Raw genomic sequence first — 26,514 nt, forward strand, 5'->3', positions numbered from 1 at the left:
ACCTGGACGGTTCAGTAACCGGTCATAACTAGGAAGTTTGGGTAAACTTCGACCATAGGAAGGGGGTAATGTTATGATTTTCCCATGCTTATCTCATTCCATTTCCATTCCGAGCATTGCTATTGGACAGTACCTTTCTCCGAGTAGACCTTCCCATGGACGCTATCTTCTTCTCACATGTTATCTTCCTTGACTCACCTTCTACCAATGGGCGCCCTTGTATTTCTCATTTCTCTGAGTTACGTTCTCGCAGGATGGCCTACGCGTCCTTTCTTATTGTTCTCTTCTTTGGGTATTAACCCCTATACCAGTTACTATATATACTGTAGGAAAACCCATGTATTCCTTAGTTCAACCTCCTGTTGAATACAGCGATTACCTGGACTCTTGACTTGACCGTTGGCATTGGCCCGGCCAGACCTACCTTTCAGTACGCTTACTGAGGTAGTGACGACATAACTGTTGGCACGTGGCCCAGTTACCTCAAGACGACTAGTTAGGACATCGCTTCCTAACAAGCGGCGGGTAAGAGAAAGGACAAGCGGTCCCGGACGAAGGACTTGACGACAATCGCATGGCAATCTGGGGATGGAGCGGCAGCATCGTCCGAGGGCGGATGGGGAACATCGTCCAGGGGCGGATGGGGAACATCAGCAGGGGGTGGATGGGGGACGTTGGCAGGGGGTGGATGGGGGACATCAGCAGGGGATGGATGGGGGACGTCGGCAGGAGACGGATGGGGAACGATGGGCTTGGCCCCATGGGGTTCAACAGAGGCTGGCGGGTGGCCAGCGGCGGGGAGTGCAGCAGGACCATCGACAACAACTTCCTCGGGCGGTTCGACGTGGCCGACGCAGAGCCAGCCCCAACCACTTCCGGACCCGCTTGAACAGATGTCAGCTCCTAAGCCAGCGGCGATGCAGAAGAGGGGACCCCATGTCAATACGAATCGGTCCCAGAAGCCTGGGGAAGAGTTGCAACCCTATCTGGCCCGGAGGAGGCAGATCATGGAGCACCAGTGGGGTAACCTTTCCCGGAGGAGGCAAGAAGCGGTGTTGAATCGATTGTGAGACTACCGTGAGGGCGCGATGCCAGGGAGGAGGAAGACAAACGCCAACGTCTACCAATGGTACCTCGACGGCGACGACCGACACGTCCGGGAGCGGGTGACCAATGACAACAGGCAGTCAACGTTGGAGGGTGTCGATTACTCAAAAATATTCTACGACCCCATCAACGACGAGTGGGACGTCTACGACAATGTGTTAGAGGACCCGTTGCCGCCAGGCGAGGATCCATACTCGTGCTTCGACAACGACGACTTTGGCTTCTCCGACGAGGAAGAACGACCGGCTGCACCGCAGGAGCCTGGGCAGTCAGATCCAATGGAGTCAACACCTGCTGCCACGAGAACACCGCCGATTCCTGCTATCGGTCTGCCCATTGAGAGAGAGCCGTCGACGCCGCCAATCGCGATCGAACGGGTCACCTCCACTGCGCCGTGCTACCCCGCCTCCAAGTCCATCACCTCGTGGTCCTGCAACTCCTTCCCCTCCTCGCTCACCCAGTCCTGATCCCCCGACTCCTGCTCCCTGCTTGGGCCATGCATCTACTCCCCACGTCCCGTCGCCTGAGTTGGCTCGAAGACCAAGCGTTGCAGGGGAGGGGTCAAGAACGGAGTATTGGAACATGGTGGACGAGATTCACCCTCCTGCTCCGCCGTCATCATCAGGGATGTCACAAGACGGGCCGTCGACATCGAGCTGGTCTGAGATGAGGTTGGACGACGACGACGACGCGGCTTGGGTGGTCACAGCAGGGGGTTCGACAGACTCTGACAGGCGGGGGACCGAGGACGTCCAGATGGAGGAGGGGGCGGGTGACGAAGCACAACAAGGGCAGCTGGCTGACAACGAGGGTGATGAAGAGGAAGAGGACGCGGATGACGGGGGGGCCAAAACCAAGACGCGCCGCCAGTGACAAACATTGGGGGTTTGCCTGACGTTGTGTTGCGTAGGTTACTGGAGAGGCGTTACGGACTGAGGGTGCCGAAAGATGACGGAGAAGACAACCAGGGGGAGGCGGAGGAGACTGCAAGGTGGCTGATGCTTATACGTGAGATGAATCTGGACTTCATCCAGCACCAAACGGTCAGGGTGAAAGCCTCCTGTACAAGGTTGTTGAGGTGGCTCAAGGGCGACGATGACCTTCCGGTGAGGGACAGCGTCTTCCACGCGGTCAACAGGCGAACAAACCTGCCCGCCGGGATTCGACTTTGCCGCAAGGGTGCCCGATTCTGGGTGATCTCAACGGCGACAGAGCCAAGTATCTGGTTAACAACCTCGGTGGATGCCAACCATGCCATCAACATCGTGGAAGACTTGGTCGGCGCTGGAAGGATGAATCGCTTGGGGGCGGTGCTCGCCGCGTTGGGTATTCGACAGGCTGGGCCAGTTGACCTGCCTCAACATCGATACGAGCTACCAAAGGTCGAAAGGGTGCCGTTCTACTACCGCGAACCTGGTCATGTGTGGTGCGACATGGACTACACCGACTACTTGTCCCGGTGTTACAAATTACTCTGCGACCAGGGCAGTGGCCGCATGGCGGCGATGAGTGGGGGAATCCTGTGGCGACTTGGCGTCGAGGTTGTTGAACTAGGCACTGACTTAGCTGCCAGGTTCTACAACATACCAGAACGTACCGGAACCCTCTGGAATATTCTGGTATATTCCATTATTGTACAATGGCACGGAACTCATGTGGGTCAGTGACATCATAGGTGGAGCTCAGTAGGATTAGGGATATTCCACGTAGCTTAGTCAGCCTATGGGCCACTGTGTATATAAACCCTGCAGCTCTGCTGCCTAATGACAAGGGTCGTTCATACAAGCTTTACCAGTAGCTACAGCATCCAACCAATACAGGTGAGTTGTGTAGGGCGCACTGTGCGTGCTGCTGCCTCCATAACTCTTCATCAGAGGTCCTGGGACTGGATTGTGTCATGCTCCTGGCGCAGGACGGCCCTTCGCTGTATGCCATCCACCACGGCGGCGGCGAGTGTCTCGATGATGTGCCAGGCGGGGGCATATGGGAGGAAGCTCTGTTGGAAGGAGAGATCACTGTCATTGTGGGGCAGTACAATCTAATGACGGGTATGTAGCTTTAACATGGGTGGTATGATATTGACTAATCGTGAGGACAGGGCAAGGCAACCAAGAGGTGCTTTGTTCCTGCATCAGGAAATCCGCCAACCTCTAAATGGTCTGTAAGGCCTGAGAGTCTATATCTCAGACTTCTCAGGATTACAGACTCGATAGATTTTTAGATATGGAGTTGATTATGCCAGTGTACATATTGTAGTGGCTACTCTAGACTAGCTAATGTACTGATAGCTATATTATACACTCATGAGAATGATAGTTGAAAGGCCGCTAGGCCTCACTAGCCGGAGGCGTTATCGAGAGACTTAGACACGTAGACGAACGTAGAACACAGTATGTGATTTAGCACGAGACGGGGGAAAAGAAGATAAAATACAAGCAGAGTTTCGCAGCCTTATAAGGCGAGCGAAACGACAGAATGAACCATGTTTGACCAGCCAATCATAGACTCTGATCCCGAAACCTATGACGAAAGCTTCCGTGGATCGACCGATAAGATCGTGGCGTAAGCGCCCACGATTACACTCCTCCCCCCTCAGAAGAATCTTGAGGGCCGTCTTGAGGATGACTTTTGAGCCAATCGTCCAGGGCTTGACAGTCTTGTACTTCGCGTCCCGGGAGCCAAGAGTCGTCACGTTCGTCGTAGCCGACCCAGCGAACGAGGTATTGCCAGCCACGCCCTCTTCGACGAGCTTCGATGATCTTCTGGATTTGCCACTCTTGTTCGCCATCTTCAGTGACGATAGGACTCGGCCGTGGGAGCTTGCGGGATGGGAAGAGGTCATCGTCGTTAGCGTGATACGGGATTAGATGCTTGGCGTGGAACTCAGGGAAGATGTTGGTCGACGGGGGAAGATCAAGGGTGTAGACTGAATGTTCAGGGTGTGCCTCGAGGACCTTGTACGGACCATCAAACCGAGGCATAAATTTAGCAACCCTGAACTCGCCTTTTCTCTTATAGTCCTGTCGTCTGTTCTTTGTAGAGAGTAGGACATAGTCGCCCGGGGAGTAGATGTGTTCATGGCCCCTATGCTTGTTTGCGAAGTATGCCTGGTCGATCTTGGACACGAAGAGGTTGTCGCGGGCCTCAGCAACGTCATTGTCAAGGCGTTGTATAAGCGAATGAGCGTCGACAGTTTCAGAAGACGGAGCAGAGCCAGGGTCGAGGGGTGGAATAACACGGGGAGAGCAACCGTGGCGGAGTTGAAAGGGGGTGTAGCCTGTAGATGTGTTTAGCGTGAGATGGGGGAAAAGAAGATAAAATACAAGCAGAGTTTCGCAGCCTTATAAGGCGAGCGAAACGACAGAATGAACCAAGTTTGACCAGCCAATCATAGACTCTGATCCCGAAACCTATGACGAAAGCTTCCGTGGATCGACCGATAAGATCATGGCGTAAGCGCCCACGATTACAATAGTCCGCATATCTGTTTACATAGAAAAATTTGAATGCATCTAAAGAGTAAGAGAAGTGAAAATCATTGGGTATCTAGGTATCACCATAGACCCCTATGAGATGTACCGCACGAACGATGGAATCAATGTGAATAATGCCTAGAGAACGTCCCCTAGCAGTCATCTCCGGCTTGACAACCCACATACCCGTCACAGGGTCAGGTCTGTCGTGACGTCACACGAACCACTCTACAATGGCAGAGGGGTACCGAGTGCGCTTGTAACGGACCGAAAGGAATCTGAGAACGCGCCCGATTACCATACCTTTCATCCCATCCTGCTCGGGATCGAGAGAAATGAGCACAGTATCAAACTGCGCAAACTCATTACGCCAGCGTGAGTTCGAGCGAATAACTTCGCGATGCATTCCCCTGTCGCCAGCGAGCTCACTAGGGGCGAAGAAGGTTGCGCTAGCGGACCGGTAGACACGAACTCGGTCATCCACGGATGGCAGATCATCCACATTGATGTCGCCGCTGTCGTGTGGAATGGCAGCATCTTGCAGTTGCTCGAAGACAAACCGCCGGATGAGGAATTCGAGATCTGGTTTGTTGAGCTCATTTGCGAGGGACTGCAAGCTCTGTGAATATGCTGATTACTTCGCATGAGCCCCAAGAGCACCACAAACAAACATAGAATATACCTGGCTTCTTCCCAAGTTCCACATACGACATCACCGCCGGTCCGTCCACATCATGGACATCCACGTTGTCACCATCTACACTGTCATTGTTTCGAATATGTTCTTCATTCAAGTCCTGGGGATTCAGCAAGCCCATATCGAGCATTGCGTTGGCAAGAACGGACCCTTTCAGCATCCCGGAGCCCTCAAGCACCGGGCGCATTGCAGCTAACTTGTCGAGCCGCTGATTAGTGACAAGCATTTGCCCCAGCGGATTATTCCTACTCGATCGGCGCCAGGGTTCTTTGACCGCACGGATGTGCTTCGACTCGGTGATGGACGTACAGACTCCATTTGGAGAGCCAAAGTTTCTGATTGCTGTTATGTAATGCCCCAATGAGTGTTGTCAAGGCTGCGTGAAGCCATCGGGACAGATGCCGGCCTTCTCGAAGATCGTTCAGTGCTGATGGAACCGGTCCAGGGACTTCTGCATCGCAGCAAGGGTATCATCGTTGTGCGCTGACCGCCGGGCTAGGTAGCAGAAGTCGAGCAGAGCCGCAAAACATTTTACCATTTCATCTGGCACATGTCCAGTTATTGCAGGTAGATAGACCTAACAAGAGATGAAAGGGAGTCACTAGACTGGTCTGAGTGGGGTGCGAAGAACATACCTTCATCAGCGCTTTTCAATTGTTACCAGTCCACTGTTTGAAATTTCTTCCTTCGGGAAATCGTCAAAGTCCTGGAAACGCTGGTACAGCTGCAATTCTGGCACAGGTATGTCAGTTTTCAAGCATGCAAATGAAATCAAGGATACAGCGCATCTTCGATCAATATCATCCATTATCTTCTCGGCCAATGATGTCGGATGTACCGCGTGTAGATAATGCTCCACCCATGTGACGAGGTGGTCCTTGAACGTCCCCTTGATGAGTTGATGCAGAAGGTCAGGTGTTATGAGCTCGTGGATGTCTGCTCGAGGAAAGTGGCTCGTAAATGCCTAGGTAGTCATCAGTAAGAGTACCAAAACCAATGGCATTCGAACATACAATCACGTTCACGTCGAGTCCCCAGGTTGTCCAGATGACCCCAGGATCAAAGCGCTCTAGGAGGAAGTGCATGTGTTCCTGACAACGCGGTTCTCCGCATGTCCCAAGGTCTTCAGGTAGAGCATCACATCTGTCATGTAATGAGTAAGAATTTTGAATGATTGATAGCAAAGGAGACCTACATAGGACACCAGTTCGAGACAACCCCTGCCAGAAGTACCTGCTCCGGGTAGTCGGCCAAGAACGGACCCAGTTCATAGATAGCACACCGGAAGTGTGTGTCGGGACAACGCACAACCTCCGGGGTAGTCATTGCAGCCTTCAGCAGTGACATGATGTGCGCCAACGACGCGTGGTACAGCTGCTTCTTGAAGAGTCGGAACTCGTCTGTATCATCTTGCTCACGCGCAGCTGAGGCAAGAGTCAGACATGACGGAGAGTTCAAGGTGATATCAGCATACCTTTCGGAATAGAGAGGAAGGCAATTGGCAGTATTGCATCCCGGTGTGCTTGGCGTACAGAGTTGTGTAGATTACCCAGTGACATGTAAACAGGATGGAATTCGTTGTTGCCGGTAGCGACCGACACGGTTGTCTTGTCCGCCCCAAGGAGAACGGGCACGAACATAGCCCCGTGAGTAGCTGGGTCTTGGGCGATGTGCGTCTTAAATGTCCTGAGTCAGCGTATTGTAATTTGAAACTGCCAGTCGAACAGCTTACTGCTTTCCGGTGTGCCCACCGCCCAGAAATCAGGTTCGAGTATTGCCGCTTCCCTGGCCCAGTGTACTCTTCGAACGGTATGTAGTCGAACTTTCCATCAAAGCCGGGGTTGTCAAGTATATTGTGGGCGATGGTCCGAGCATCCCGACAATAGACCGTGTACTCCGCTCGCTTCCATGATGGGGCATCGGGAGGGAGTTCACCTGTGTAGTGTACGGTGAAAGAGCTCCACGGCGCGTCACCATAGGGAATTGAATCCAAGGTGCTATACAGATCCTTTGCATCTTTGAACACAGTGTTGTTGGAGCCTGATAAGGTGTTATGAGCTGCCCATATTTCCAGCAGCTCATCTATGTTTCCTGCGGACATCTGGACTTTCTTGAATATGAGCTCGGCAAACTGGAATGATGGGCGGCTGTCGAATGGGAACCAGTTGTCAATTCCGGGCAGTTCACGACCAGGGGGCTGAATGTAGTTGGGCAGATACTCTCTGTCTTCGTTGCAAGGTTGAGCTATGTCGTTATATAGTTTTGAGCATGGTAATTGACCCGTGAATACAAGATATTCGTGTAGAGCTTACCATTCAAGTCAGCATGGTAATGGAAAGTAGAATGAGGAGGCTCGGGTCTTGGGTACAAGTGCGTTCTAGCTTCATGAAAAGCAAGTCCTCGGGGTTTCAGAAATGATCTATTGCATGTTTTACAGACAAAGCGGCGGGGAACAGCCATGGCAGGGTATTACAACAGGACAGTCAAGTAACGAAGGAAACCAACTGCGTACTTAGCGGGTAACACCATCGGCAGGTGGTGCATGACAAACAAACGCAACCTCTGCCAGCTCACACATACTTCGCCTCTATCCACCATACTCTACACACTCATTTCACTCACTTCATGGCTAGAACAACTCGTAAATCCGCCAAACCAGCGCCGGCCGCTGCTGCAGATGACAACTGGGGTTGCGCGAGGCCCCTGCCGTCACAGTAATCAGTAAACCGCTCACTCGAAAGACGAAAGCTGCTTCTGCGAAGCAGAGAAAGGCAACAATGGATCGACATGACAACATACCTGAAAACCCTCTTCCCATTGATACTCCCGTAGCTCCCCAGCCACACCCATATGCCACTCGAAAGAGCAATGACCCACACCCTGGCATCTCAGCCGGGCTGCAGAAATGGACCATGCAGGAGGTCCAAGCCAATGCTGCCAGAAGACAGGCAGAGGAGACCGCGCGGCTGGCTGAAAAAGAGGCCGCTCTGTTGAAAAAGCGAGAGGAGCACGATCGAGCAGTCACGGAGCTAGCAGCATTTGAGGATTAACTGAGAGTCGAACATATGAGAGTCGAGCAGGAACAGAGGCAGAAAGAGGCATAAGTCGTTCCTGAGGAAGAGCTCGATGCCAATGGTGATCTTGATCGAGAGATGGACGTCAACTTCGGCCCCGGTGCCCGAGATGATGCTACCTCCGCCGATGACTTCATGGAATCTGGGATGACAGATGCCGAGATGATTGATGCTGAGTCTGCCTCGGAGCAGGAGATGCTGCCACCAAAGGCGGATAGGAAGGTAAGTCTGCCGGCTCACCTGGTATGCCGGAGTCTGACTTGGATACATTACCTCTACAGGCAAAGAAAACGAAGAGAGAGCAACAGCAAGAGATACGCGGTTCTGTCGAGAATGCCAGGAAGACACCTGCAAGTAAGGGTAAGAGGAAGTCGGATACAAAGTATGCTTGTACTTCTCTTATACTGGCCACTGTTCTATATTAACTATCTAATCAGCGCTGATTCCGATAAGACGATGAAGAAGTCTAAATCGGGTTCTGCCTTTGTGCCCAATTGGTGCAATGGCGTCAATCCTCTGCTGCTGCAAGTCCGGCAGGTATCAAACTCCGATCTCGGATCTTCCTCGGATTCTTCCTCGGCTCTCAAGACCAATGGCCTTGGAGGGTTTACAGACGACGATGTGCTCGTGCAACCAATGTGGGACTGAGATGGGCAGCCCGTCAACCGTCGCGTGCGTCCCATGGTCATATCCTCAGGGTCTGGTATGCTAATGCCTTCGCAGGTTCAGATGGTGATGGTCAAGGCTCGGGCTCCCAAATCAACAGTACCGGAAGAGCGTTCGATGGCAAAGCAATCCCTTCCAGACTGGGCACGCCTCAAGTGGGACACTGCTCTTATCCCTAGCCTGGTAGAGCACTTTGGTGCTGAGCCAAACCCCTGGGTCTCATCGACAAGTGGCAGCTCATTCCGCACGACCTTACAATCAGTCATTGACCGGGTCTATCCGGAGGAGCACCTCAGCATCACCCTCAATGACAAGGTCTTCAAGATGGTACGATCTCATCTATTCCACTGAGGGTTGCTAGAGCTAATCTTTGGACCAGGCGCAGCAAGCAGTATATAACTGGCGGGCCAACTTCGCCCGGGTAGCCAAAGAGGTGGTGCGAAAGGACCTTCTGGCGTGTGGAGGAGGAGATGGCCCGGATAAACGGCAAGAGATCCAGACATTCGTCCGTGATGCTCTCGACGATCACGGTTACGCATTCTGGGGTAAGCCGAACATTACCATATGTCAGTTTCCTTGTCTACTCATATTTGGTCACTCACATCTCGGCCTAGAATCCGAAACAAACTAAAGACGCGCTGTGCTCGCCGTACATCTTGAAAACATTCCAATGCCATATCACGGCAACGAAGGGCAGCCAGATCTCGTGTGGTCTACCACGAGGTGGACTGGCACTCACAATCACTGCGGTATGTCACTGCCCTTGCCTTCTCTCATGGAATCTGACTATGGGTAGGTTGAATGGGTGCTGGAGATGTGGAAGACCAGGAAGTATGAATCAGACGGGACAAGTTTCTCAGAAGTCGACGTGGGTGACATGACCGAGCTGTGGGTGAACGGGTCTGTCTCCACGTTCTATAGGAAGCCGCACCGGTTCGAGCACTTCTTGTACAAAGCCAACACCCTTGTCAAGAAGCCGCAATGGAAAGTCCACTGCTGCCGCCGCTCTCGAACTGCTATCCGGGATGCAAGCAGTCCTGTCCCCGAGGACTCGGATGCATAGGTAAGTTTTCAATACTCTCCTTGATGTCACCTGAATGCGAAAATGAGTGCTGTAGGTGTCCACCGCTGTGCATGCTTGTATCGGAGGGTCTTGAATATGTATGTTTTTCGTTTGTCATCCTGTTGTCATGCGGCGTGCTAACGGTTTTCTGCCCAGGGGATTTGTGAATATATTGTGTTCTCATCATGTTCTTGCTCTTCATACTGTGTTTGTCCTTCCTCCATTTTATCTCTGTTACACTCATTTTAATTTCACGCCTAATAATTACATTCTCGAGTACATGTATTTCCCCAATATATTGCATTTTCTTGTAAATTGTCTGCGAAGCCTAACCGGCTGAGCAGTCTGACCAAAGCTTCGCCACTAGATATCTGAAGTGTGAGGAGGTCTGAAAATATTCACCGTTCACTGTCTTACCGCTCAAAAGTCAGGTTCTGAAGCTCTCTGCGTATAAACGTCCTAAGTTGGTCTGAGGCGGCCTGAGGCGCCCTGAGAACGCTGATATCAGACGTTTCAGACACCTCCCGGTTTTACTGATGTGGTGGCTGACGGAGAGCACTTGGGACGCGTCAGGTCCAGGGCTAGCGGGGTACTGGACGCGGGGGCAGAGCTATGGTATCAAAAGCGGTTGGGTGATATTCGGAGTGGGAGTGCAGTGCCGTTGAACCGATCGGCGTGGACGCGGAAGCTGCGGTACGACACCTCGCGAGTCAAGAAGATCATGAAGAGGCTGGGGGTAAACTGTGAGAGTATGCTCGGTAAGTTGCTCGCGCGTCCATACATGATATAGGAGAGCTAACGCGAAGACCGTTAGCGCCCTTGGTGCATTGAAGATGAGCAGTGCGGTTACGGCGTGGCTGCAATTGTTTTCTTGACGGACAGCTTTTCTTGTTTTCTCGTCGCAATCTCATCTTAGTCTGGTATTGTTTTCTTGATGTTCTCCTTGTTGCACTCTCCACCCAGTCAAATAGTTCATGTGTTTCATACTACTCCGATACATGTCTCAATGTCATATCATAAAGGTAGTATACATGAATATAAAAAAACTATCTATGACTTGAAGAACAAGTGGACGGGGCTCCCATGTCGGAAATTTCAGACGCCCATCACAATGACCTACCCGTCACAATATCCTCATAAGGTAATTATAACCTGATTTAGTTAGGACGCTGCGATTGCGAGGGATTCATGATGCCGTTGTGATGACGTCTAGTTTCGCTATCGATATCGTGCAGGTTCGTCGTCCGACACGTCCTGCATACAAGCTCGCGCTCGGTCCTCTGGTCACTCTTCTACCAGCAGAGTCTACATGACGGTCTAGGCAATCCTTTCTCAGCCAGAAATCTTTGTAATCTATGTACATTGATTGTATAGTTATCGACTCTCATCGATCCTCAAGAGTGACATGGCGCCTGCGCGACATCGTTCCAAAGCTGCACAGAAGGAGTGCCATCTATGCGGGAAACAGTTCGGGGCTTCGGGGCTAGCGAGCCACCAGCGGAAATGTGAGCGGGAGCTTGCCGACATGGAGCGCAACCGGTTGTACGAGGAGAAGGTTCGCCACAAGGGTGAGGAACGACGGCAAGGTGAGTGATTTCCACCATAGTGGCATGGTTCAACTAATAATGATATCTGCTAGCCGCAAAGAAGGCCCGAAGATCTCAAGTACGTGGAACAGGTGAGTTGTATGTGAACACCATCACACTCGCTACACATGGTCCACGTTCGTCCACAGGGTTTGTCAATATTGCGGAGCAATCATACGATGGGTCAGCATCCATCCAGCCCGGTAAGCTCGGCATTCGAAGCAGCACTGCTGCTGTATCATCTGCTTGTCAAAATGTCTAACGAGTGTCGTAGATGCCTTCGAACAGGAACAGCCATCGGCGGCGACCAACCGTGACGAGTCTGAAGAACGTCTTCAAGTTGACGATATCAAGATTGAATGGCACCCTCATAGTGGCCGCCCGCCCGAGATCCACCGGTTTGCGGATTATCGACGTGAGGTAGATTCTACCCCAGCACCGCCTCCGGACAGTGAGCCATGGCGACCATTTCAATCACGGCTTGATTTCGAGTTTGCAGAGCTTGCTCTCCGTGCTGGTCTCACGAAAGCTGAGACTGACACGCTGTTTACGCTGTGTCATCGGGCTGTTGCGGGTGAACCATTTACACTGCGTGATCACGCAGAGCTGACTGTAACCTGGGAGAGTGCATCCTTCAAGTGTACTCCTGTAAGCTAGTCATACTATGGTTATGTTCTCTAATGTATAATGAGTGTTGTGTGTCAGTTTGAAGCACAAACCATCACTGCAACATATGGGAAGGCAGAAAAGAAATACCAAGTATATTACAGGCCGATCTGGAACTGGGCCCTTGACCTTCTGCGGGAGGAACACTTGATGAAGTATTGGCACTGGGATGCCCAACGTTGCTATAAGTATAGTGGCTCTGAGTTTAAGCGATTCCTATATGAACCATGGACAGCTGACCGGTGGTGGGATATTCAAGTAAGTAGATACACTGGTGCCTTCCTGCAGGTATTGCTGATTGTTTTGTTAGTCATCTCTTCCAAAAGATGCAAAACCACTCTGCTTCATTCTCTATGCAGACAAGACAAAATTGTCTTCATTTGGGACTGAGATGGGCTATCCTGTCATTGCCCGCATTGCGAATATAGATATTGCTGTCCGGAATAACTCTGGAGTTGCAGGTGGACGAGTTGTGGGTTGGCTACCAATTGTATGTTAAATATACTTCTTCAGACTTCACAATTGAATTCTGGGACAGGTGAAGGAGAACCCAAGTGACTCAGGAAAAGCTGGATATGCTGACTTCAAGCAGATTGTATGGCATGAAGCATTTTATGCAGTACTCAAGGCTGTCGCAGAATATTCCCGTACTGGCTATCACTTCAAGTGTGCTGATCAGATCATACGATTTCTGTTCCCCATAGTTCTTATCTTGTCTGCAGACTATGAGGAGCAGTAAGTCTTGCAACCTATTATCATGATAGACAGAAATAAAAATTCCTTTTATCCAGATGTGTCATGGCTCTCATACGTGGCTTTCGCGGTCTATGCCCTTGCCCTATCTGCCTCGCCCCAGCCAAGAACCTTGTGGACACTTCTGAAGAATATGAATTACGAACCACTGCTACGATGCAGGCCATATTTCATAAAGCAAAAGAGCTAGGACGCACTGCAGGTGAACAGCTACTCAAGTCATATGGCCTTCGAGCAGGAGTTGTATGGCTTCAAATACTATCTGCTGACAGTAGTCTGATTGCCCACTACAGAATGTTTTCTGGAAGATCTGCCTTTCTGATCCATATCTGGCATTAAGCTTTGACCGGCTCCATGCTTACCATGGTGGCCTGTTCGGCCGGCATATATGGCCACAACTGAAGCTATATATTGAAGACCTGGGACGTGCTGCTGGAACAACACTCGAAAAACAGTAAGATAAACCAAGTTAATAGTTAAGTCTTAGTTTCTACATAATAACTTACTTTCTAGGGTGGGAGAGCTGCCCCGATGGCGTGACTTCAATCACTTCAATGAAGTTATGAAGACAAAATTCACCGATGGTCAAAAGTTTGAAGATTTGTCAAAGGTAGAGTACCTTGATATGATGATATCCACCGCTTCAACATATGTTTCTGGCAGGTCCTTCTCTATGCTATCTATAATCTGTTTGATCGACGGCAGCATGCACATATCCATTTATTGCTGCAGTGCCTGAGGCTATACCTTGAGCTTGATATATATGTTGGGCTGGAAGTTCATACCAGTGATACTCTTGAAGCAGGGCAGCAGACCCTTGCTAAATTTTCACTAAAATTGCAGGTGAGTAGTATCTTTGTTACTTTGCCCATATTAGCTTCACATGACATTTAGGAATATATTGATGCCCCAAAACCTCCTGGACCTTGGTGTGACAAGGATTGGGAATTCCCAAAGGCACACTCACATAAGCATGTCTTTGATGATATACGTGCTAAAGGTGCAACCCGTGTCTACAATACGAAGGTCAATGAGAAGGTCCATGGGCCTCTGAAGGAGGCATATCGCCATACAAACTATAAGCAGGTTGCTGGCCAGGTAATCTTCAATACAAGATAACACAGTACATGGTTTTACTTCTAATACTCAATGTGCAGATACTGAGAGAAGATCACTGGAAGTTGGTGTCTTCTCTCATCCGGGAACATATAACTTGCCTTGATGCTTACAACCAACCTGGGGAAGAGTACGATGATGTTGGGATAATGCACATAGCTCTTGGCTCACCTCAGACACCCATTACTTTCAAGGACTTGGAAGATCTGCATGGAAAGGATCTGGCATTCAAGAATTTCCGCATAAAACTTGGGAAGTTCTTCAGCACCTTCTTACCAGCCCATGGTATACCTATTCCGGAAGGCCGTCCAATACATTTTGACCAGTATGATAAGGTGAGCAATACTTTTCTACATATTGTCAAAATTTTAACCAAAGTCTTTAATTCATAGATCAAGGAACACCGATATGTGAAAGTCACTTATGAATCCATGGTCGACTGGCAAGCAAAAACTGACCATCTACGGTGTAGTCCTGACTTTCATCACCATGAACGTCATGACTCAGTGATAGTCAACACCATAGCTGGCAATATCTTTGCAAAGCTGCTCTATGTCTTCACTTGCAGCACAGGAGGAAAAGTGTACCCATTGGCTCTAATACAGCCTCTGGATGCAGGAGCAGGGGCGCGCCGACAAACAGACCAGGACCTTAAATTCCATCGATTGCGAGAGAGGCCTCGGAAAAGCTCAGAATTCATTTCACTGGAAACTGTCATCCGTGGTTCCTTCATTGTTCCTGACTTCAAAACAGATGGGGACTTCTTTCCAGTAGATGTCATAGATGGTGACATGTTCCTCCGGCTTCGGGAATTGTATGGTGCCTAAGATATATGTGTTAGTAACCTTTCTCACAAATTCCTGTACCCATGCTGCTGTCCAGTCCATACAAGATATCACACATGTGTCATTTCAGCCATGCTCAGAAATACTTGTGGCTGTCATATCATATATGCACATCTGACACTTGTTGTTTTTAGGCCATAAGTTCCCATAAACATGTACAGCAGATTGAATAAAATGAAGCTTAGTGGTAGATCCCTGAATCAGGGGGCACCAGTTATGAGACATTTAGTGGATGGTCAGTGCTGAAGGTCACATATGTGGGGTTTCCTTCGCATCCTGCTGCAGTGGTATATACATATAGACAGCATCAAGTAATGTACCAGCTATATATCTTTCAGAAAAAAATCAAACTCACAGATCATTAGGCAGAAAGAAGGAGTTGAGGCATGATGTGCCCAAAGCTCCGGAATACCAGCTTCTCCATCTCACCGGAACACAAACCTCTGTCGGGGACAATTACCCCTAGATTACTGCTTATTCAGAAACATATTAGGGAGAGTATATCAATGTGTCAGGATTGTACCCGACAATGGTCGCTTATGTAAGCACAATGCGGCGTAGCACTGGACATAATATATATAAAATGCCAGCAGACTCAAACCTGTTTGTCGCCTAGTTGTAGCATGCCTCACGCACGAGCACCTTCACCCACAGGGTTTTCTGATAGTGACTGCCAGGACAGTGGCGACGAGATTGAAGACGTTGCACCCGCTGTCACGGCCGCTGAGGGAGGCCCAACTTTAAACAAGGGTTGTGGCCGAAATGGCCCAGGTACTGCCACGGGAGTCGTTCCACTCGAGCGCCTTAGCCGTGCTGAGCTTATCGAGGTACATCCATAGCTTTATCCTTTACTGCAGTATCACTGACAAGAATACCAGGCTTGTAAGGCAGCTCAGCTTCGTGAAGGTGAGGCCTTGCAAGAGGTACGGACACTGGAAGCTCGTGTTGCCGAACTTCAAGTGAAGCTCGCCAAGGACAAGAAGCGTGGAAAAGCGATTCCAGATCGCATACTCGCCCGTATAGATGATATCGGGACTTTAGGCGGCAAATACGGTGTCATGCAAGACCCATGGCCCAACCTTGAGCTGTTCACTGCCGAGAGGCCGAAAGAGCTTCCGGTCCTTGTGGGTATTGAACGATTTGAATCTGACAAGACCAAAGAGGCTGCTCTCATTGAGGAGTTCTATTCCTTCCTACCAGTGAACATGCATGACATGGTTGGACCCGAAGGTCACTCGTCCTTCAGCGATAAGGTACGTGATATCAATGTAGAGATAATCTGTCATTTTACTCACTATATGATGCACAGTTTATCGCCAAGTGCAAAGCTGTCCGAGCGCAGAAGGTGCACCAGCTGAAAGACCGCATAAATGAAATTTTCGAGGGTTCCGGCATCCCGATAGATCGTCTGAAAACCATAGACAAAGGCAGCTGCATCGAGTTTCTCAAGTATGACACAGCTTCGTCAAGTTATCCGAAGTGGCCTCCAATCCTTTTTGATCCCCTTGCCAAGCGCTACAAGGCCTCTCGCTTGCGATACGCCTTTCGTAATCGTGCGCTACTCCAGGTGAGTGATTACTCCTGGTTAGGGAACTGCTGGGATCGGGTTACCCGTGCAGGTCATGGGTACGGGTCGCATTCGGTGGCAACCATAACCCGGCGGGTCTCGAAGACGTGTCGTTTGACGCGTTTTCGAAGCTGAGACCCACGTAGATCATACCTGACCCATCGACGGAGGTCTCATTGCGGGGCCGATACGGGTTTACCCGTGCGGTGGTTCCCTACTCAGAGTCCTTATCAGCACGTCGTTTCGCTAACTGAAAGCCGCGCATAGATCCTTAAGGCAACCCTTTGGGGCAAGGCATCAATAACTGGCGAGTCCAAAAAGCGAGGTGGGCCAGACCCGAGCGGAAAGCTTTGGAAGATAATGTCAATTACTCCTGGTGCTATTGCATGGGCCGCGATCATGGTATGTATGAGAGTTCCTGTCTGTTTTTGCAAATTGCCCAATACTCATATCCTGTGAAACAGGCCATATACCTGCTCTCGCCTGATAAGGAACTCGCGGAGATGGGCGCAGTCACGCACATCGACTACAGCAAGCTCTTCAAGAAATACAAAGAATTTATCATAGCGAGCATGGACGATGGCAATATCAAGGCTACAATATCTATGTACAACAAGTACCTCTTCTTGTCGAGACCGGTTTCGCTCAACGATGTCATGCAAGTCGAGGGCACCGGGGATGACGAGGAATCTCTTGAAGACCTCATCGCTGCCTTGGACGCTGTTGACGAAGATTCGGAAGTCGATGAAGTTGGCGGTTTGGCAGTGGCTGTTAGCCAGCAGCTGCAGGTTCACGATCGTGGTAGTCTGGCTGACCTGGACGCTGCTCCGGAACCCGCCCTTCCACCACTCCCGACAGCTCCCGTTCGGTCCGTGGTGTCGTCATCATCCACCACCGAACTCGGAGTCACAGGTACTGTGGGGCAGCGCAAGCCTGCTGGTCGGAAAGCGTCCGCTGGAGTTGGTGTGCAGGAAGGTGCGTTGCTCACACACATTATAATTATTCTCTCACAACCTGTCTATACCCTCCCCAATGTACAGGAGTTCCAAGTGTCAAGTCTCGCAAGCCATCCGGAAGGAAGCCTTCGGGGCAAGCAGACTCGCAGACGACTACGGGGGGGGGTCACCGAAACTGCCCATGTGTTGATGCCTGCAAATCGCAGGAGCACAAGGAGAGGTACTTCGTGTTAGCGTTGTAAATCCTTACATGCATCCTGTAGTAATCTTGATTGTGTATCGGGATTCGTCGTTCTCTTAGACTGCTTTATCTACATTGATTAGATAGTCGAATTGATGATTTCGGCTATGTCAGGCATTTGTTCACAGCCACCGACTTCCTGTCGTTTGCGCTTGCAAAGTATGCAGAACGCCTACCGGGGCTCCTCGCAAAGCGCAACGTCCCATCGCCTTTCCTCCTCCGACTCACCACTCGCCGTCTTCTCTGATTTGTGTTCTGTGCATGTGTATGGCTGTGGGAATTATGCTGTAGGTGCCACATATGACTGTGTACACTGAGCTATACTGGTAGACTGTTTCTAATCTTCTTTGCGATGCAGGGCATTCCGTCAATCATGATCCATGATCGCACAGAACATGAAGACGGAAATCCAAGGCTCGTAGAACCCAAATACGGATGTAAGGAGACCGGTACTGAAACTATTTACCCGCCAGGCCCCACGTTCGGCATTGACTTGGGAACGACAATCTCATGTGTATCCGTCATGGAGTGCAAGAGCTTGCGCGTAATCGAGAACGCCGACGGTGCGCACAACGCTGTCCGTGGTCGCGTTAACAAAGCATGGCAAGCGCCCCGTTGGTCCCCCTGCGAGCGTCAGGCTATCGTCAACTCAGCGAACGCCGTCTACACGTTCAAGCAGCTCGTCGGGCGCCAGTTCAATGACCCCGAGGTACAGAAGGATATGGAGCACTGGTGATTCAAGGTCGTACCGTCAAGGTTGAGGATGGGTGAAGATGTCATATAAGTAAGTGTTGCACTGACAGTATGTTACATTGACATGAAGGCTGATCTCATCCAAGTCACCAGAGCAACTGTCTTCGACGGTCCTCTTGAAGATGAAGGAGACCGCGAACAGTCCCTGAACATAAAGGTCACGTAAGTAAATGTATTGTTTCTTTCAATATCATATCTACCCATGTTCATAAGGCGCTTCAGGAGCTTCTGCTTCACGGCGCGCTCCTCGTCCGGGACCGCGCCGTCGCCCCCGGCAGACACCAGGGCCGCCAAGATGCCCATGCCGCTCAGCACAGCCTTGTTCCGGTGGCTCGTCGCCGCCAGCTGCTCGAGGATTTTGTACACGCACAGGTGCAGGGCCGCGTCGCCCGCGAGGTGCGCCTACAGGAAGTCCCAGAGCACCCTGAGCGCAGCGGGGTAGCGGACGAGCCAGAACTCTGACTGGTAGTCGGTAATTTTAGTGGTGAGCTGCGTGTACTCTGTCTTCCGCAACGTGCTGAAGAGGGTTGTGAGGAGGAAGTTGTGCAGCGCGAGCGAGACGAGCAGGCCGAGTGTCCAGTCCGCCGTCCTTGGATCCAGAACCAGCGGCTCCACCACCTGCGGGAACGAGTCGTACCCCACCGAGCGCTGCCAACCAAAGCCACACCCATGTCAGACGGTCACACAGCTCACAAGCGAAACCGCTGCGCACTTCGCCGCATTCGCGTTATGCTCGAACATCACCTCGGAGAGAATCGTGAACATATACCTTGCCGCACCCTTCGCGTTCTGCGCGACCTGGTCCACGGGCTCGCGTACGTGGCCATCCTGCGCGGAGAGCGCGGTCCAGAGCACGCTTGTGAGTCGTGACGACGAGGAAGCCGTCCATCTCGCGGAACACGTCCTTCGTGTCGCGGTCCTCGCCCGTCACGCGGTGAATCTCCGACAGCGTCTGCGCATCCGTTCAATCAATACCGGCGAAGAGGAGGGGAAGGGCGAGGGGGCAAAGCAATGCGCACCTCGATCCGCGAGTGCGTGTCCTCGGCGACTTTTAGCCGCTCCACGCCGTTGCGCATGAGCTCGACGAGCACGTCCCTCTCAAAGTCTTCCGGCGCGCCGGCGCGAGGAGGCTGTCGCCATCAGTGCCTCCATCCAGGGCGGTGTCTTGGCCGGTAACCTCACTGACATCCTCCTGCTCGATGTCACCCCCTTAACTCTCGGTATCAAGACGCTCGGTGATATCATGATGAAGCTCACTCGTAACATCACCATCCCGACGAAGAAGTCCTAGACATTCTCGACGGCCGCGGATGGTCAGACCTCCATCGAGATCAAGGTCTGCGAGGGTGAGCGCGAGCTCATCCGGGACAACAAGCTCCTCGGCTCGTTCAACCTCGTCGGCATCTACCCTGCGCCCAAGGGTGTCCCCCAGGTAGAGATCACCTTCGACATCGACGCCGACGGTATCGTTCGCGTGAACGTGAAGGACAAGGCGACGAGCAAGGACCAGTCGATGACGATCGCCAGCCCGTCTGGTCTGAGCGACAAGGCATTGAGAAGATGGTGTCTGACACTAAGCGGTATGCTGAGCAGGACGAGGCTCGCAAGGACCTCATCGACGAGTCCAACAAGGCTGAGTCTATCTGCTCCAACACTGATTACTAATATCCACTAGTAGAAGCTAACATAAGGCTTGCGGTGATGAATGAGTTCAAGGACCAGCTCAACTGCGCGGGGAAGGAGAAGGTGCAGAAGCTCGTTACTGAGCTGTGCAAGATCGTGGTCAAGGGCCAGGCTAGCGATGCCTCCGTCACCGCCGAGCAGATCCGGGAGAAGATCAACGAGAGGCGATAGGCATCCCTACCAGAAGGTGTACGAGAAGCGCAACGCTGAGCAGTTGTCGTCGTCGTCATCAGGGTCTCTCTCCACCCTTCCTCTCTTGACCCCTCCCTCGCTGCCGCCCTCCTGCGCCGCCTTAATCTCGCTCGTAATACGGATGTCAGCCAGGACCGTATGGCAGCTCTCCCTGATGCTGGTGTCAAGGCCGGCGACAAGAGTGAGCCCGTAGTTTGACGCGTGTCCGCGCGTCATGCATACTTCCTCGACAGCGATCGACGACCACGCGCTATCCGCCAATGTGTGTCAGGTTGCCCCAAGGCACGTCGGCTCGAAGACCTCAGGGACAGTATCTACCACTGTTCTGTGATATGGCCTGCAATGACTGGGCTCATGGTTTGTCTATTTCACTCTCCTTCCACCATTCATGTCTTAAAAGATCCAGCTGGTGTCTGTTGTCATCGCTGGGCCGATGTGAGCAGGCAGCACGAAGTGGTGCAGTCTTCACGCCTCTTACATAGGATATGTAGGTTCTTAATTAGTATGACCCATGTTGACTAACGGTAAAGGTACGGTTCAGTAAGTTATATAGTTGTATTATTGAAGGTTTCTAGTTCGAATCCCGCACTGACCAGTTACATTCAAGCAAATTACCAAAGAATACCAATAGGAGATGAGTTGGATATCCGAAAATCCTTGAGTGTGACTCTTTTTTCATCACATTTCCGCTTCGTGCATTGTGATGCTGTCACAATGAAAAGCCAGCATCAAGATGGGCGATATTTCGGGGCTATCACGGGATTGACCGAGAGATTTGAATTGGATCGTAATGCAATCTTGATGACATCACAACTCCGATTGTAATTAGCGTCACGATGTAGTTATGAAGTTTCGCCTTTCTCACGATAGATTGTAACGCCCAATACCCTCACGGGCGTCACAATGGATTTCAACGGATCGTGATTCGGCCCGGGATTTCCCGACACAGTAATGTAAGCTTTACATAAGCTCCGCGTGCACATGTCGATCTGAGACTCAGCCCGGATGTCTCCGAACCTCAGGATATAAGAGCGAACCGGGATCCATGTCACGCCATTTCAGGTCTTCTCTCAAATGTCAGCACGTCGCGAGGTACCCTCCTCCATAACATTTTGTTCCTGTTAATCACCTAATATTGTGTTCTTCATTATAGAACCCTCCTCCTACTCCTGTTCCGTCGAGGCGAGTCCATGGGGAAGACCCCCAAATAGAAAATGAAATAAAAAAAGCGAAAGAGATGTTCAAGTTGCAGACTGGAAAGGATCTAGTCATAATCGGGGTACGCTTCTTGTTGCCATATGCGCCCTGATGCTCATAGCTCCCCATAGAAAAAACCTGATCGGGGCGATGAAGTCTACGTGATCGACATCCCCAATGAGACTATCGCCCTTCGTTTTTGGGAGTCAGGGTTAAAAGGATTCTTGATGATGGACTGGATGCACCCTGTCCAGGGGACAATCCCGACCCCTGAGGGGTACTTCATATTCCCTTATCACGCAGGCTCTGATAATGGGGGCTTCACGTCTCTCACTTCATGGGAGAAAGCCTTCACTTATGGCAAAGGAACGGCTGCCAGCAGCGAGGGCAGACTAGAGAGATACAGTGTCCCTCAGGGGATGGTGTGTATATTGAGACGTCCCAATTGCGTAGACTGGCATTTCACTGTACCATTTCGAACCAGCACAGGCGAACTTTTAAACGCTCGGCTCGTCACATTGTAGCTAGCGCCTTTTATTTGTATATGTACCGGCTCCTCGATGATGTAGGATCTCCAGCGTGTATGTTATGGGCCCCATGCCCGACTCCCTGGAATCGTGCAGGAGTTCCCACCGAATGATGATAAGTCTGTTTTGTCATAATAAAATATCCTTATGTATTCGAGTGCATCGTACGTGTAATCTACGACCCTAAATACGATTTATCATCAATAACATTGAGTGGCTGGCTTGCACTGGCAGGGATTGCCCACCCCCACTCCTTAAGCTTGTGCATGTCGGAGTCACATATATGGTGACCGGTGATCCCTCACAACAAATATGGCCAAGAAGAAATTAAACGCCCCAACGAAGTCTGCTGCGAAGGCCGCAAAGAAAGCAAAGGCGGCACAGAAAGTAGAGAAGAAGGAGAAGAAGAAACAGGGAAAGTCGAAGGAGGAGGCGGAGGACAGTGATCAGGATTTGGAGAGCATATTGGACAAGGTGAGTCGCGTACGCTGGTAAACCGGTCAGCGATGTTGCGCGGACGATGTCGGAACGACCCGTTGAGTTGAGGAGGGCCTGTCAGTAGGGCAGACCTACCGACACCCACCGGTCGCCTGTCGTCCTTCGCGCAACGCCTGCAGACCTAGTAGGATTTCACTAAACACTTCCTGATGGTTAGTCAAAGCGGGCATGTGGTTCTGTAATGGAAAGAGATGCTCCGCCGCTCTTACAAAGATTGCGCGCTTGATAGAGCATAGAACGCCGTCGTCCGCTGAAGCTGTAAGCGGTCTCGCCGTCCAGCTGGCCCGTCTGCGATACGAGCGACGGAGGGGGGTTGCTGGGACTTGCGGTGTGCATGGCAGGTGGCTTGTGGGAGATGTCGAGCGTGATGGGGAACAAGGTACGCGCGTGGCCAGCCTGTCGTACCGCCACTGACTTACCCTCGACCAGCCCAGGTGGTCACGAGCCTAGGAAGACGATCGCGTCATGCCTTGGAAGCTGTCGCCTCGGACTGGGCGCCTGATAGCGCAGAGAGCGATGGAAGCCATTGGAAGGTGCTCTCGGTAAGTTCGGTTGGGCGTACGCGCGAGGGTGGTCTCTGAGCGTATGTGGACTCTGCGCAAGACCCGTCGTAGAGGGTTACCGTTTGACTGCTGCCCAGCCCGCTTTGTGGACCACTCTATCTGGTGTCTCCTGCGCTCGTTGGCTTCTAGTGTCTCGCGCGCCTCGAGTCACCCGCGGTCTCTTTGACTATCCATTCAGAGTTAAACTCAAGGCGCGCGTGACTGTGTGATGCCGGGATGGTGGCTTGGAAGATGTCGGCCTGGCGAACGCTCGGAGTGGGCGCTGGGGGTACAGGATATCTCGGCCGGGGGCGCTGCCATCTGGGCTGCACGTCTTCGTGTCGTGTACGTGGACCCTGCGACGGAGAGAATCCCCTGCGGCCCGCCGTACCCCAGCCTTGACGCTGGGTAGTCGCATCGCCGCGCGCTATCAATCCCTCTCCCTGCGCTCATCTGACCTCATCTATCATGACCGGGCAACGTGGGTACCTACTCTGTGCCCCCGACATCGTTCGAGCGCTACTCCCAACGCTTCTCTGCGCAATCGACTCTGGCGACTCGGCGAGTTCTGGAAGGCGGCGGCGGCGTGGCGTGGAGGGTGCGGAGCGCGACGGACTGGGGAGCGCGCTTTTATGAGGAGCGTCTCCTGACGGTCGGGAAGCGCTCCTCGGAAGAGTTTCGTTGTCTGACGTCTGCGTGGTCGGTCGTTTCATGTAGATTGCGCGGGCCTCGATGGCGTTTGTTGGTATGGTTGCGCTCACGTCCCTTCCTTTCGCCTTCATCTCAAACTTGGCTTTTTTCCAGCCACGTGCGCGGAATCAGACGGAGCAGCGCCTCGATCGAGGGAAAGGCAGAAAGCGAGGGGGAGACGCAGACATGGACGAGCTGAAACACGCGAGCGGTAGGTTGGATCGCGATCTCTGTTTCATTTCGTCCTCACCACCCCCCGCGGTATATCTGATGCTCTCATACATGAGGCGGGGTACAACATATGGCGATATTTCAGGATGGAGGGATGCACAGGTGATGGCGAATTTGGCTGCGTGTTCTCTCCCCATGTTACAAGCGCTGTGCAAGGTATCCTATGAGCAGATCTAGTTATCAATATCAATTTTATTTTTCCAGTAATAATGTCCGAATTCATGAACGCGCCCGAATTTGGAAAGCCGCTTCTCGACACCGGGGAAGGCGATATACAGATCATACGGACCCTTTGGGGGACCATATGCGCGGTACGTGTGGTGGACACGCACGTCACACAAGGTGTCGAGCGTGCCTGGGAAGCATCCCAGAATTATGCTATGATACTTGAGTCTCCTGGACGCATAAGCGGCGTGTTGACGGACTCACTCCATCATGACTCCGCCGGTGGGGATTCTCGCCAGCTCCCTCCCATGGTCAGTCCAGTAGAAATATGCATGCGAAGGGTCTATGATCCCTTTGTTGAAGGTGCAGTACATCGTCATTTGGAAGTAGTCCGTCTGTGTGATGTTCCACGTGCCGCTCTCCAACGGGCGCTCAGACAGTTCGAACCCCCCATTATGCTTGCGCTCGCCCTCTATGCCGCACCGTCTTGTCCGGCGACGTCCAGCCGAGAAGTCGGACAGATAACCTGGATGGAGGAAGGCGAAAACGTCTTTCCTGGTCACGGCGTCAAAACTCCAAGTATAATGGAAGTCAAATATGTCGAAGACAGAGGCGTCGTCAGGAATAAGTGCTTCTCGTAAGGAATTTATGGGTGCTTCAAGTGCGGCTTCCATCATCCGCACGACGGTCTAAGGATATAAGATTCCGTCCATGTTACCATATAGATAGATAATCAATATGAGGTATCAAGACACACCTGCCAGTCCTCGCAAAATTCTTCGGGAATCCAGAACTCCAACCCGAATGGAACTCTGAGGAGAATCATTCGCTGATGGGGGCCGCGTCCGCCCTCCCATGGATAGCCCACGAAATGGGGTGACGGCTTGCCCATCTCAAGAACGGTCTTCAGAACCAGCTTCACATCGCATCTGGTCGATTCTGCGGTAGCATGAACTTCATGGAGCACCGAGCGGCCCGCAACCACAAGGCTGTGCGTAGCTTCCTGAGTTTGCCTGAGTCCGGCAATGTCAGGAGGGATAAACTGATCAGAAACCGAAAACAAGGGCACATGCTTACCGAGTGAGCATCAATAATGCAATGTTCATCGATGCATGCTGCCTCTGGATTTCTTGTTTATATCTCTCGAGCTCCTCTGGAGCAAAAAGGCGATATCCAGCACGACGCCAGAGTTCCCTCCACTCCCTTGGGCGGCGCTCCCTTAGGCACACCTGGTACCAAATGATGCCCCTCTCCATCTTCTCCAGTGCAACGCGACAGGCCGCGATGCGCGCTTCGATGTCGCGTCTCACGTCATAGGAAACTGAGGACGCACCAGCCGTTCGCGGAGCCTGCAGCTCGTGCTGTAGCACTTCTAGGGACTGCAATAAGGCATGGAGTTCTAAGAGGACCTCGCTGTACTGCTGCAAGTTCCCTTGAGTGCTGATAAATCTCGCTATCACGGAGGAAGCGAGCTGAACCAGGGAGACAATGTCACCGAATGAGCCGAAAGTGAGCGCGACAGGCATTGCTATGTGGAGGAAAAGGAGGGAGGTAAAGATGATAAGACCATTGGTATATCTGCGAGAAGACTCGGCACGAGGCAAGAGTGTCTCCCATGAGTACAGCATTGGGGACCCACATCTGATGGCTTTGCGAACATCACCTTGGAGTTAGTCGCACGCTCTTCAGGGAAAAGGCATGGGTTCTGCATCAGGAAAACCCTCCCGTCATAATTTTATGTAAATTTTGAGGGTTTATAAATAATCCATATAACACAGAAAGCGACAATCTGCTAGTATTTTCGTCGATTTTCTGTAATTATGTCTAGGTACCATTGTCAAATAGCATCATTTCATATTATCTCTATTATACAGCTTACAGGAACATGGTAAAAGTGTGGCGATCTAGGAATGGATTAACATAAAATGCAGATGCATCATCAAGGACTGTGTGACTTGACCAAGTCCGAGGAACTGAGGACCCAAACTTCGGGAGCAGGTGTATGCTCCGGTAAATCTGCGAGACCGGTATGATACTTGCAAGTCTCTCGCCATCACGGATAGACCTAGTTATCTTGTACATACCACTCGTTCTGTCCGGAGCCAAAGCGAACGGGGAGAACCACTCCACATAAGCCAAGTGCTTTGGAGGGGCCTTTCGAAATAACCGCGCCACGGTGGTAAGGGGTAGTGCGAATACGACACGCACTTGTGCTACACGATAATC

The 26,514-nt window shown here is 51.6% G+C and overlaps 10 protein-coding genes across 10 annotated transcripts; 6 read left to right on the plus strand and 4 right to left on the minus strand.

The window, feature by feature from the left end:
* Positions 1-746: 746 nt before the first annotated feature.
* On the plus strand, positions 747-3,261 carry GLOTRDRAFT_91335 (uncharacterized protein; the record flags this gene model as incomplete). The annotated part of the gene is made up of 6 exons (XM_007864552.1): positions 747-1,023; positions 1,096-1,519; positions 1,569-1,976; positions 2,018-2,528; positions 3,020-3,155; positions 3,206-3,261. 6 exons carry the CDS (start codon positions 747-749, stop codon positions 3,259-3,261), a joined length of 1,812 nt encoding a protein of 603 aa, XP_007862743.1.
* An 830-nt stretch (positions 3,262-4,091) lies between these two features.
* Positions 4,092-4,403, minus strand: GLOTRDRAFT_19679 (uncharacterized protein; the record flags this gene model as incomplete). The annotated part of the gene is made up of 1 exon (XM_007863433.1): positions 4,092-4,403. A coding segment is annotated over one exon (312 nt), but the record flags the coding sequence as incomplete, so codon positions are not given.
* A 250-nt stretch (positions 4,404-4,653) lies between these two features.
* On the minus strand, positions 4,654-7,737 carry GLOTRDRAFT_103769 (uncharacterized protein; the record flags this gene model as incomplete). The annotated part of the gene is made up of 11 exons (XM_007864553.1): positions 4,654-4,783; positions 4,829-4,932; positions 4,975-5,210; positions 5,263-5,612; positions 5,715-5,854; positions 6,059-6,241; positions 6,291-6,420; positions 6,473-6,701; positions 6,752-6,953; positions 7,010-7,521; positions 7,590-7,737. The coding sequence occupies 11 exons, from the start codon at positions 7,735-7,737 to the stop codon at positions 4,654-4,656; spliced, it is 2,364 nt and encodes a 787-aa protein (XP_007862744.1).
* A 692-nt stretch (positions 7,738-8,429) lies between these two features.
* Positions 8,430-10,080, plus strand: GLOTRDRAFT_126172 (uncharacterized protein; the record flags this gene model as incomplete). Its single annotated transcript, XM_007864554.1, has 8 exons — positions 8,430-8,573; positions 8,633-8,733; positions 8,789-8,978; positions 9,009-9,023; positions 9,075-9,344; positions 9,397-9,583; positions 9,651-9,766; positions 9,814-10,080. The coding sequence occupies 8 exons, from the start codon at positions 8,430-8,432 to the stop codon at positions 10,078-10,080; spliced, it is 1,290 nt and encodes a 429-aa protein (XP_007862745.1).
* Positions 10,081-11,485: 1,405 nt separating this feature from the next.
* Positions 11,486-15,028, plus strand: GLOTRDRAFT_103770 (uncharacterized protein; the record flags this gene model as incomplete). Its single annotated transcript, XM_007864555.1, has 12 exons — positions 11,486-11,666; positions 12,007-12,314; positions 12,372-12,590; positions 12,643-12,822; positions 12,871-13,067; positions 13,124-13,328; positions 13,379-13,539; positions 13,599-13,695; positions 13,749-13,928; positions 14,025-14,183; positions 14,243-14,536; positions 14,594-15,028. The coding sequence occupies 12 exons, from the start codon at positions 11,486-11,488 to the stop codon at positions 15,026-15,028; spliced, it is 2,616 nt and encodes an 871-aa protein (XP_007862746.1).
* Positions 15,029-18,649: 3,621 nt separating this feature from the next.
* On the minus strand, positions 18,650-19,751 carry GLOTRDRAFT_126174 (uncharacterized protein; the record flags this gene model as incomplete). The annotated part of the gene is made up of 7 exons (XM_007864556.1): positions 18,650-18,708; positions 18,764-18,965; positions 19,011-19,211; positions 19,257-19,391; positions 19,465-19,515; positions 19,583-19,693; positions 19,746-19,751. The coding sequence occupies 7 exons, from the start codon at positions 19,749-19,751 to the stop codon at positions 18,650-18,652; spliced, it is 765 nt and encodes a 254-aa protein (XP_007862747.1).
* Positions 19,752-19,873: 122 nt separating this feature from the next.
* On the plus strand, positions 19,874-20,417 carry GLOTRDRAFT_126175 (HSP70-domain-containing protein; the record flags this gene model as incomplete). Its single annotated transcript, XM_007864557.1, has 3 exons — positions 19,874-19,909; positions 19,939-20,143; positions 20,239-20,417. 3 exons carry the CDS (start codon positions 19,874-19,876, stop codon positions 20,415-20,417), a joined length of 420 nt encoding a protein of 139 aa, XP_007862748.1.
* Positions 20,418-21,675: 1,258 nt separating this feature from the next.
* GLOTRDRAFT_126176 (uncharacterized protein) lies at positions 21,676-22,136 on the plus strand (the record flags this gene model as incomplete). The annotated part of the gene is made up of 3 exons (XM_007864558.1): positions 21,676-21,717; positions 21,767-22,057; positions 22,125-22,136. The coding sequence occupies 3 exons, from the start codon at positions 21,676-21,678 to the stop codon at positions 22,134-22,136; spliced, it is 345 nt and encodes a 114-aa protein (XP_007862749.1).
* Positions 22,137-22,474: 338 nt separating this feature from the next.
* Positions 22,475-23,241, plus strand: GLOTRDRAFT_91339 (uncharacterized protein; the record flags this gene model as incomplete). The annotated part of the gene is made up of 3 exons (XM_007864559.1): positions 22,475-22,636; positions 22,874-23,039; positions 23,090-23,241. The coding sequence occupies 3 exons, from the start codon at positions 22,475-22,477 to the stop codon at positions 23,239-23,241; spliced, it is 480 nt and encodes a 159-aa protein (XP_007862750.1).
* A 1,055-nt stretch (positions 23,242-24,296) lies between these two features.
* Positions 24,297-25,814, minus strand: GLOTRDRAFT_126178 (uncharacterized protein; the record flags this gene model as incomplete). Its single annotated transcript, XM_007864560.1, has 4 exons — positions 24,297-24,501; positions 24,553-24,977; positions 25,046-25,301; positions 25,366-25,814. 4 exons carry the CDS (start codon positions 25,812-25,814, stop codon positions 24,297-24,299), a joined length of 1,335 nt encoding a protein of 444 aa, XP_007862751.1.
* Between the last annotated feature and the right edge of the window lie 700 nt (positions 25,815-26,514).

This window comes from Gloeophyllum trabeum (genome assembly GCF_000344685.1).
Source record: "Gloeophyllum trabeum ATCC 11539 unplaced genomic scaffold GLOTRscaffold_00002, whole genome shotgun sequence".
Taxonomy (NCBI): Eukaryota; Fungi; Basidiomycota; class Agaricomycetes; order Gloeophyllales; family Gloeophyllaceae; genus Gloeophyllum; species Gloeophyllum trabeum.